This window comes from Vanessa cardui, chromosome Z (assembly GCF_905220365.1).
Source record: "Vanessa cardui chromosome Z, ilVanCard2.1, whole genome shotgun sequence".
Classification (NCBI taxonomy): domain Eukaryota; kingdom Metazoa; phylum Arthropoda; class Insecta; order Lepidoptera; family Nymphalidae; genus Vanessa; species Vanessa cardui.
Window position 1 is genome coordinate 14,540,280 of NC_061154.1, and position 12,526 is coordinate 14,552,805.

The window sequence follows — 12,526 nt, forward strand, 5'->3', positions numbered from 1 at the left end:
TGTAGATATGCTCGTAAAAGGTTATATTATGTTGCTAAACACACATTAAATTTCGTTTGGTATATTTTAACCAATATAAAGACTTTTAGTGTAAAAATGGAAATAATATCCTGTTTATCTTATTTAACCTAGTGAACCGTTGTTGAATAAATAAGTTATATGTGTACTAAGTTTGTGACAGTAATAAGTTTAGTTTCAATGTTATTCGCAAATCGTAGTTTACTTAGTCATGCGCACGATCATAATCTAATAAAATAGATTCAAATAAGTATTTATAGTGGTATTCAATATCAATTATTCAAGTTTTTAACTGATAACTTTTGAGAACCCAAGTTTTATTTAATTACGAAACATAAACTGTCAATTGATGACATAATGTAATAATTGCGGCAAATTCAACAAGCGAGTTTTTGATAACGTTATTTATTGATCTGACTCATAGTCGGTAAGTATTACTTAGTCATAGTATCAACCAGTTTTGTTTCTGTATAAAACTTTATATTTTAACGACAATTATGTATCAATGTAAGTAGAGGTTATTATTATTTATTATATTATGTCTTTACACGTAAGATCTGCATACTTTTTTTTTTAATTTTAATAAAATTCTGAAATGTTTTAAATATATACCTTTCTAAGTAGCGAAACGCCCATTTGAAATTTTAACGTTTTTTATAATATAATGCCCCAATAGTACTAATATAGATCTATGATACAACGAAACTTATGTATGTAAATTAATTACAATTGTAACATTTGTGTTTATCATTTGCGTTTTACGCCGGATTGAGTACGGAATACCATGATGTTTAAATTAAGGCAAAACATATTTTTGATTATCGTTATAACCTGAATAAGACGGAAAAAAAAATATAGAGTTGGCTCTACAATAGAAATTTCTTAGACATTTTTATTAAGTACTATAAATAGAAAAAAAAATTAAGTAATCGATTTAAGATAGAGCCTACTCTATTTATTATTTGTTACCGTTTCATATAGTTCTCATCTGATTCACTTATTATTATCGGTCGAGCCGGCTGTTACGCTTTTCTGTCACCTCGTACCTTTCTGTAGAGCTCATCTCCCCCGGGGTTTGCTCAACGCTTTTGTAAGAGTCGAACAAAAAATATCGAATTCGCCACCCCCTCTAGCGCCATAGAGGTATCAAATCGGGAAATACTTTCTAGGTGCTACCTACTGTTAATAATAAAAAGTAACAGAGATCCAATAGTGTATTTTAAATTTAAGTACCTACTCATTAGCAAATAAAATACGTCTTATTTATTTACAGCTGTTAGCTTTCCTCTTGCTTCATAAAATACACAAGAATATAAATGAAATAGAAACTGTTATTAGATATATTTACGAGCAGTGAATTTCGAATAAAATCAAATGATATAATATAATTTTGATCGAAACACAGTATTAAAAAAAAAAATAAACGTGTATATTGTGTTTTCACATTCTTAACAATATAATAGCTTCTCAAAACATAAGAAATAGAAAGATTGATTAATTAATATAAATATGTTAATAATCATAAAGACTAATGATTTGAACATCATTCGATTTTTATTGTTCAAGTATGGTAAGAATAACCCCGTACAATTTATTTTGGTTGTTTACTTACATCTTACTTTCTGTAAGTAGTCAATTCCTTATACTTCGAAGTTGCCGCTCATTTGGTTATGCATCGTAAATCTTGACTGATGAAGTTTCGATCGGCATGTAAAAGACGCGATTTGCACCAACGTAAGTCTCCATATATCACTTTGAAACTGGGGTGCATGTTTGAAACTAGAGTATGCTAGTTACAAAGGGATCGTAATGGATCTTCGAACAACATGGTGTATGTCGAACGGAGTTGTCGGACTCAAACCTGTTACATAGAAAAATCGCCTATAGAGGGAGGATAATGGGTTAGACGGAGATAGCCAGGAGTGGCTTTATAACAATTGTGAAAAGAATTTTTTTTGAGCCCTTTAAGATTGAAAATAGTAGGAAGTTTCAGAAAAAAATGTTTTTGTTTTTGAAAATATTTGCATGTAAAGGGTGGTCAGTGACTATATGGCCGTCTGCTGATGCAGTTTCTTATTTTATGGTCAAAGAGATTCACTTGATAGTAGAGCTTTGTGAAAGGTCCTCTGGAGAGGTACCACTCACTCATCATGTATTCTATAGCCAAGCAGCAATGCTTCTTATATTGTGTTACGGTTTGAAGGGCCAGTGTCATGAGCATGAGGTTAAGGTAGGCGCATTGGCGATGTTAGAAATAGTTTTTTTTTTTTTTACAACAGCAATATGATTGGAGTGTTGGTGAGCCGTTCCGCCTAAATATGTATAACTTTTGTATATTCACTGGCAGCAACGATATAGAAAACTCTAGAACACCGCGACAGTGATCATTCTTACATTTTTTTTGCATGCATCGCTTTTTACATATAAATCGAAAAGTTTGGCTCGAATATTAATTCGTATCAAAAATTGTGGAAGCTAAACCCTGGAAAAAAATAACCTTTTTTCACTTATAAATAAATTATACTTCTCCACGAACTTAAGAACATAAATGTCGATACGTAGACGTGTAATATTGATCGAAATATTCCTGTTTCTACTACATGGCTAAAATAAAATATAATAACAATGCAAATAACATGAAAATTCTACACGTTTAACTATTGGTTAGGATATTTGCATAACCTATCAAGATAAAATTTATATTTGCAGAGAATGTGTCCATCAATGTGTAGACGTTTATGTACCTACCTGTGTAAACTTTGAGTACTTTGGTTATTAAACTATTACTAAGTGAAGTACTGGCTAATAAGTAAGTAAAAAATAACTTAATGTCTTTAGCTTGTGATATTAAGTAGTAAATATTTTAGGAATAAATATATTTTTTTAAATTAATAATTTATAGAAACATTTTACATATTTCTAAGTTAATTTAATGGTTGCGATCCCGGTTGAAAATAATTTAAACCCTAAAGTTCATGCCAGACTGATAACCGATAAGCTATGTTGCTGTTTATCATGTGTATGATGATATCATTTTATAATTCACAGAAACGAGCGATTTTTCAATAAATGATTATTCCGAGGTCTAAGCTTAGATCCCTAACATTCTATATCAAAAACCTTATAATACTTTTATTGTGAAAAGAAAATTACTTTTTACACTAAATATTTATGTCACGGAAATATTGCATTTTTTTTTTGGATTTGGATTTCCATTACTAAAAATAATGTAACTGGCTTTGGTACATTAATGATCTTAGGTAATCATAAATTCGTTACTCTTTTGTTATGTGAAAGAAAAACAAACCAAGAAATATTCTCATTTATAACTCTATCAATTAATAGACTATACTGACTAAAATAATTTAAAAACAGCGCGAATTTAACGCTGTTTTTAAATTATTTTTCCATTTGTTAAAAATTCGTGTAAATTTTTAGAAAACAAATGCGAAAGCTTTTTTTCTCAATCGCATTTTACGTTTTTCTCGAAATATCTAATTCTATTCTACTCTCCGCGGAAATTTATTCAGCTGTAAACAGATCACAATAAAATCCTTGAATATTTTGACATAAAATTTGTACCATTATATTCAGTGCGTTTCAGGGATTTTTAGTTGAAATTATCATAGATTGTAATTCAACGAATTACCGCAGCAACCATTGGCCAGGACTTGCTTTTTGATAATAATTAATAATTTGATATTAACTCTGTAGGTCTCGTTTTTATCGCTAGGATTATTATTATTAGGATAATTATATGGCTGCATTTCTTATTTACTGGTTTCTCTCTCGATAATACAAGCTGTGTCTTTATCAATAATTTCTGAATACCATGCATTTAAAAGTTACAGTTGTAGACTTGGTTTTTGGAAAGGACTTAAAAGCTGGTTTCCTGTGCCTAAGATCTGACACAAAAAAAAATGGATTTGTACACACATTTGTTAGCTTATAAAGAGAACTTTAGATATATTCTCTAGTCTACTTTCACAGTAATCGATCAGTAGAACATAATCTCTTTTATAGTATGTACCTACCCATATAAGAGTCTATATTTTTCATCTTTGTTAATGAATTTATTATATGGAAAAAATAACATCCAATCAGTCAACCATGCAAACACTCTACTTTTGTATATATTTTATTTGGTATATATAACGTATTCCTAAGAATTAAAAACAGTGGCAGAATTTTGATTTACGCGAAAGTGTTTTATGTATTTAAAAAATTTTTGCACTATTTCCAGTAGACCCTTGGATCTATATCGTTTCAAATGAAAACGGCACAAGAATTTGAAATTGGAGACGAATATGCGGCCCGTTTGTTCAGCATATTCTAACGTGCCTCCGGCCTGTTCCTTGTTTCCTGATACGAGACGGGATCAATGTATCAAGGCTTATGTTCCTAGGAAACCAGAACAATATTTCATATAACAGTTATTGTTCAAAAATATTTAGAACAGTTACCAGAGCTTCATCAAAGTGTGTGCCATGATCGAAACAAAATAAGTTTTCTATAAAAATGCTAATTTGTAATATTTTTGAAAGTTACATTACGTTACCAAAAATTAGTAAACACTAACTAACTATATAATTAAAAGCAGTATTTACATTGAGTTTTTGTTGAACTTTGGGCCTCATGTGAAAGGCACTAGGAGAATTATTGCTGCTTCACAGTCGGTACTGTTTCAGTGGATTGTAATAGAACAGTTATAACGTTTTTTATGACTTTCTTTATGAAGGACACGTAGTCATCATACCTATTTATCGCATGATAAATTTCTATAACATAGCTAGATTTTAAAAGCATTTTTTGTAGGGATTCCGTTTTAATCATTTCGTTATGCATGAATTAAGCTTGAGAATTTTATCAACTTGATGTATTTTCAAATTAAGCTTGAGAATTTTATCAACTTGATGTATTTTCAAATATTTGTGTCAAAATAAAAAATTACTGTTACGAGCCATTTTTGATATTATTATCATTTAAATAAAACAAATGTATATGAAACGTTTCACGTAGCGAAACTAAATAACTTACTAGAAAGAAATCAATTAATTAAATGGAAAGAATCGAACTATCTCATTCCTCATAAATCATTTTTAAAAGAAGCATAATTAATTTTATTGTACCAATAAATTATTTATTTGTAAATAAATCAGAAATAAAAATCGGTTGTATGTTCTAACAGAAGGCTGAAACAACAAGTACATATAATTTCTTAACAGTGCTATAAAAAACATATAAAGCCGCTACAATGTCTGTAACGTAAAATCAACACAACACAACAGCACGTGGCCGTTGTTAGGATGGTACCTTGGCTTGAGACCTGCGTCTGCTCTCCTTTTAGTTCAAGATTACTTTATTGTCATAGTATATTTTTTTTAGTCATAAGTATATTTCGGTTAGTAAGATATTTTAAAGTATTTGTTTTTAATATTATATATGTGAAATATACTTATGACTGGACGAAAATATTCTTACAACCTTCACAACATAATTTTGCATTTTTTATCGAATTGAATAATAGATACTATGACATATCTTCTCGGTAGTTAGTCTTTCAGTTGTTATCTTATCATTACATATGCCATCTAAACTGTGTTCGCCACACCTTTAACGTGATAACATGTCATTTAATCATACGTGTATTTGTTGGCATAGATTACGCACATTATTCATGTTTATAAAAATTAACAATAATATCTTATAGAAGGCGTGTTTTTTCTATAATTTATATCATGTCTGTTTTTATGTCATTTAGTGTATTTAGTAGATGTTTATTTATTATTGTTCTTTTAAGTCATTTAAGGTAATTTTTAAATAAATTATTTATCGTAGAAATAAAATATTTGTATTTTTTACTATATCAGTGATATTTCTTTAACACCATTTGCGAAGTTGTTAGTATCTTTTGTTATTTAAACATGACCAATGTAATATATTTTATTGTTTCAGGTACACTGGGCTTAATCTTATACAAATAACACATAATGTCAGACAACAATAAGAAAAGAGGAAGTAGTTTTCGAAAAATATTTCCAAGTTTATTTTTTTCAAATAAAAGTAAAGAAAAGACTACAATAAAACATTCCAACCCCAAAATGAATACTGAATGTAGCACAAGCCGAAGTAATCACTATCAAACTCATCAAACATTTACGAGGTACGACAACCAGGCGGAAAGACCACAAGAACACGACGAAAGAATATATGAAAATCTTTCTACAACATCATTTGTTCCGAATGTAAATAATTGCAGTAGTGTTGATAACAGTGTTTTAAGTAATCATTCTTCTAGCAGCACTTTGGTCTCGGAAAATGTTAGGATTCTGAAGCAGGAAAATATGGCATTACAAAATAAAAATGAAACTGATGACATAAAATACATGGCGAGACCACAAGTACCGCCTAAGCCTCAAAACGAAATATATTCATCACAATATAAAGTACCTTACCCAGATGTATATTATCATTCCCTTGAAAAACTTACGGATAAAATTTCACCTCAGGATGAAATTGAAATTTATAGAGCATCAAAAGCACACGCACATCCTGCATCTGTAGGAGCAGAAATTAAAAAAGTTAGTACGAAATTCTTGATATCCCCGAAAAAAGAAGCTGATGTACGTATGATTCAGCCGATAAGAGCTCGAAGTCTTTCACCGGATAAGGAAAACCCTAAAAATATCGAGAAAAGTCTCCCAGTATCTAAAACAGAAAGATTTCTCGAAAAACCATACAATTATTCAGCACCAACGTCTCCTGTAGCTATCGGTCATAAAATTCCGAACATGCCGACAACTGTTTCGCCCTACGAGCATGTTAGAAAAACTATGATCGAAGCCGAAGAAAAAAGAAACTCTATAAATAGGTTACATTATCGTAACAAGTTTACACCACCGCAATCACCAAGATCTTCTTCAAGCATACCTAAATCACCTTCACTTTCGAAAGAAAAGGTAAAATTAGAGGATTTAATAAAGAAAGAAAAAACTCGACAAAAAGTGGAGGCTTTTTATTGGCAAAAAATAAAGGAACTGAAACAGAGAGAAGATGAATATCTTTTGAGGCAATCGTTGAATAGTTCGATGAAAGGACCAAAAATATACAACCGGACTTATTCCAATTCAAATTGTAGTACTCCTACCTCACTTGTTGTTGATTCCAGAAGTTGTAGTTTGCCACGAGGGTCGGATATAAATTGTGGCACACATCAGGGTGTATATGGCACCTCTCCATTTGTAAGAGGAGCTCCAGAGCGGAGAACTGATTCGTATATTAATAATCGGTCTATCTATTCGGGGACTGATGTTATTTACAGACATCCTGAAACGTTGACTGAAAATAATAATGTAAGTTTAAGGTTGCCTAATCAAAAACAAAATACGAATACAATTTCATCGAAACGAATAAGTGCTGAGAGACAAAATTATGTATCTCCTCATGTAAATAAAAATGTTCGTAAAAGTGAACCGTTTCGGGTAAAATTGGATTTTAGTGGTAATAATTTGAAAAACCCACCGCAACCACCATTGCGTACAACAAGTGTAACAAGTTCTGATAGTAATTACAGGTTAATTGATAACAATAAAAATACATTTAATCCTAAAAGTGCTATACGATCATTGTGTTCGGAGTCGGAAAGTGGCTCTGAAGCTGGAGAAATTCAGAGAATAATGGAGAGTCGTGCTCAAAAAGGTAAGAAACAAAAATTTTACTTGGTAAATTAATAACAAAACTATATTATTATGTTATATTGCGATTGATATAACCCAATACTTATTCTAAGTATGAATTAGTTGCAGTCGCTGTAACTATTTGTTACTTTTAAAACTATGGTGAATATATAATTTATTCTTTACAATAATTATATGTATCAGATTTAAAAATCGTATAAATTTATTACACAAACAATGTGTGTATTATCCTGTTTGTATTATAATCCTTTATGAAACATGTTTGGCTGGAACCACTATTTAAACAGACTCAATTAATTGTGCTCAAAGAGGCGTGACTATTTATATTGACACAATGAAATAATAACGTTGGCTTCATTTTCATGTCATTTCGATGTTCGCCATTGTTTTATTACGCTTTTAATATTATCTTTATTTTATCACGTCTGTGTACAGACGACTACATAAGTTATGTATAGGATTTTTATTTCATCATCGCACCTTTGTTTTATTTATATGAGTTTAATGATTATTATCATTAATGATTGTACAACATTAATTTTAAAATATTGTGAGCTCTTAATTGTGCATTGCTTACAATTTAATTAAATTGTTAATAAAAACTTGAAAGAAGCCCATAGATGTTTGCAGGTTACATTCTTATAACAATCTGCTTGAATCAAGTATAATGCTCATTTGTATTTATTTTGCTGTGTCTATTCTTGCATTAGTCGTTAGTGATATATTATGTTTTGATACGTATGTATTATTTCTATATAATAAAACAAAATCAATATAGATTTTATTCAAGGATGCACTTATGAACACTTTTCCAGCGTCAATTTACAAGATCAATATTTATGTAAGGTTGAAATGTCCGGTGTTTACAAGTATAATATAGAGAATCAAATAAAATACTGTCAAAAACGTTGGTGGCCGCACTCGAAAATATCATCTAATTTTATGATTTTTCTTGCATTAATTTATCATGATGAATTGTAAATTATATTTAGGTACCTTATATTGTTATAAACTATGCCTGATCATGAAAGTCTTATCAAAATAAAATGTTATATAATTTAAATACAACTGATAGAAACATACTCTACTCTCTTTTGCAGCAGTCGTGTGTACTGTGATAGTAAATTACGCACGCATATAACTTTTATAAGCATTTTATAATATACAGGAGTCGAGCAGCTAATATGATAAAAGTTATAAAGGTACTATATTTATTTTATTCATTTTGTATAAACAAAATATGATATATATTTTTGAGCAAGTATTATAATTGATATATTTATCATTTACGAACAAATATTGATATCAAAATTTTCTTTTTTGTAATAATTATTATATGCGTATTGCATCATTTTATGTAATGAAGAATTTTATTTTAAAAGCAATAAATTATATTTACAATAGTTCGCTCTTTCAGCATTGAGGCATATAAACTAAAAAGGTTTTAATCTTTATAGTCATACATCAAACTATGTTTTTTGTCTGTGTCGATTGTGTTCCAAAATTCGAATAAATTTAAACTTTGTGCAGTTGTATTTGACAGTTGTTGAAAGTTTTCTGGCAAAGTACCACAAACGTATCGTTGCTGATATCGACAGTAGTATCTGATATCTGAATTAAAAAAAAGAACATTGCAGCGCACTCTGGGTTTTGGATTAATTTTTATAAAATTAATTGCTTTATTTTTAATGGAATTTTTGTTCGCAACACAAGCGGTTACAAAGTTGTGTAAGATTTTCTTGAATTGTTACTAAGTTCGTAGGTCTTTTGTTAACTGTTGAAATTTTAATTACATATCGTGAAGTTGAAACTCATGAAATGAATGGGTTTGAGTGTTTATATTGTTCATTTTATAAAATTATATAAACATGTTTAGGTACATAAATTGTTGATATTATAAGCTATCTCAAAATATATTTAAAACGAAATACTTACTCAGAATCGGCGTGGCTCATCGAATTCGCATTTACATATTCTGGTCCAGACGTTTCTACGTGTAGAAGCCGTATAGTATATCAAACCTTATTTATTCATACTATATTAACACAAATGATAAATTAAATCATTAGAATAACCTAAAATATAAATTGAAATAAACTAAAGAATCAATCGGATTAGTGATTTAATATACGAACAAACGTTTTTTTTTCTTTTATCCCTATTATTTTATGGTAAGGTTGTATATTAATTCCAAAAATGCTGGCAGTGAATGCGCAAGACAGCCTGAAAAAAAGTAGTGAAGACCATCTGCTGGCTCCTATGGTATACGCACACTTGTTTAGCGATTAAAAAGCGTAGCTCTCACGCACACCAATGTGATAAAGTTGGCTTATTTGTTTTAGTTCTTTTGCTGTGCGACACTTTCTAGATATATAAATAATCTAAGAGGTATATCTCGAACGAGAACGGGGACAACAAAGGAATCCAGTTTAGTGCTAAAATTGTGTGATAGGATTCATTCGCAGAATTGTATAATATAAAATAAGGTAGAAACCAAATAATATTTACTTCTACAAATAACAATAACACGAAATAAAAAAAGAATGAATATTAAAAATATAAGTTGTTAACGTAAAAAGACCTACGAGCTCGTAATTATTGCTTAGAGGCAATTTTTAGTATTATAACATTTTTTTAATATCTAAGCAGAAATGTATTATTATATATATATTATAAACGAGCTCAATTTCGGAAGGTCCAAGTTATCTAAAATAAAAAGGATTAATAAGATTTAAAGTACACGGTCTATTGAACGTGGGGCTATTGATGGAATTACGTGCGAGCGTTTAGCTAAGTGAGGATATCAGAAAATTAGATTTCCCAACATGTAGAGAGCTGTACTTAATTAATAATGCATGACCTATTAAATGAATTGGTACGGGATATATTTTTTAACCGGAATATTTTTTATCTAAAGACAGTAATAAAACGATGTTACTAAGGATATCTTATATAATTTAATAGTAAAATTATAAATATCGTAATACTATAGAGATAATATTATAAGTGAATTATTTTCTCGCTACCAAGATGCTACCGTTGCCAGAATAAAAATATAGAATATTATAATATACAAAGTGGACTATACTCTTTAGTAATCTTATCAAATAATTTGTAGAACATCTAATATTAAGTATTATTTATTATATTCTGTTCGAGTTTTGAACTTTGTAGAAAGCACTTTGGACAAAAAGTACCTACAAGCATTAATTAGTTGTTTGTTGTTTAAGTATAGTATTATTATTAAAAAAAATCAAAACTAATGTTTCAAATGTGAAAGTAATTCTGTCCGTTTCGTAGTCACAGACAAACGACTGAGTCGATTTTGATCAAATGTGGTTTGAAGACAGCTTGAACCCCAAGAAAAGACGTAGTTTGTAGTCATATCATATTTTGAATTCGTATCGGTTGTACATATTTGTTAAGTTATAGTTTTACATAAATAAAAAAATAGTTTATTATTCCGTTTATCTTGATGTTTTGTTTTAAAATTGATTAAAAAAATTAATAAAATAAACAATTTTACGGAACGCATATATCTTAACGACATTTTTACTTTTTCTAAAATTCTTGTCTAAGTAAACTTGAAAAGTCTCTGCAATTGTTATTTCTTCTTCCACTTTAGCCAGCAATTGCTTTGTTCCTCGTTGCCGGCGATGCAAACTTCGTCTGGACGTCCCAGATAAAACATCTACATTTCACGAACTAGCCAGTTTCTTTATTTGATGTTTGCAGTGCATGAACTAGTTTAGTCAAAAGGCATGACTTATTTTTTTTTTTAAATTTACACCTATTTTAGTGCTAAGTTTCGCCATTGAGGAATTTCAACTGCGATCTTTTTAGATTTATAGTATACCGACGAGGGAAATATATATTTGCTTAATGTATTACTAAAGTTGTCTTTCAAATGTTTTCTAGTGATTTAATGAACCTATCTAATCTAGGTCGACCTTATTTCTCAGTATTAATAAACCTTTGTCTTTTTAAAATTGGATAATTTTTCTACCGAGTATTAAAGACAGGACAAAACAATTCTAATAAGGTACCGATCAATCATTCTCTCTTGATAATCATAACTGATAGTTAACTCAAATTATTAATATAGTTTACAATACGATCCACAATTTTTTTCTTGTCACTCAAGTGGAATATTGGATGAAAGTAAAAGGAAACCGGCTGAACAACACCGAAAAAGTTTCAATTCGTTTGCGATAAAGTGTCAATTTGTTTGTAAGATTGGCACCCATGTTACTTATATAGGTACTTTAAAGTACAATCATAAAATATTCTTCAAAATAAACTAACACCAAACAATTAATTATCTTTGGTTAATATTTTTTATTTCTTACCAGTTCACTTGCGACTTCGGTACTGTTTTAGCAGTTCGGCTTCCAGTTTCAAGCATAAGAAGATATAAGCATATTCAGTGTTTTGGTTTTGAAACTATATAATTAGATTAACATTAATAACTTAATAGTTAGTATAATTAGTATTTATAATAATGCAAATAAATATTCAATATTTATTTCAACAGCAGCAGTAGGTATTTGTATTCGTTTTATTACAATTTAAATTGGTTCTCTCATATCTGGTAAAGATGTGCAGAATTCTTATCTCTCAGCACTTGATATAGTTTATGCTAACATTATCTACTGGCTTACTTTAATCCATTTAACGGTGTCTACAAAGTTCTTATACATCGCGCTATGCAAATTTCAACCTTATTCTTTAATAATAAAACTTAAATCAAAGTGAGAGTTTCTAAACGTCCTACTGGACTTCTCTCCTTTTGAGGAAGTTTCGAAGCTTAA

The 12,526-nt window shown here is 29.6% G+C and overlaps 1 protein-coding gene across 14 annotated transcripts in view; it reads left to right on the forward strand.

The window, feature by feature from the left end:
* Nucleotides 1-12,526, forward strand: part of LOC124543059 (coiled-coil domain-containing protein AGAP005037) — a 199,338-nt gene continuing 186,812 nt past the window's right edge. For 11 of the 14 annotated variants that reach the window (XR_006967427.1, XM_047121076.1, XM_047121082.1 and 8 more), the window contains exons 1-2: nucleotides 27-445; nucleotides 5,974-7,716. Coding sequence is in view for 13 of the 14 variants with exons in the window: in XM_047121076.1 (XP_046977032.1) it covers nucleotides 6,009-7,716 (1,708 nt within the window). In the remaining variant the exon portion in view is untranslated. The other 3 variants (XM_047121078.1, XM_047121079.1, XM_047121077.1) reach the window with 3 other exon arrangements.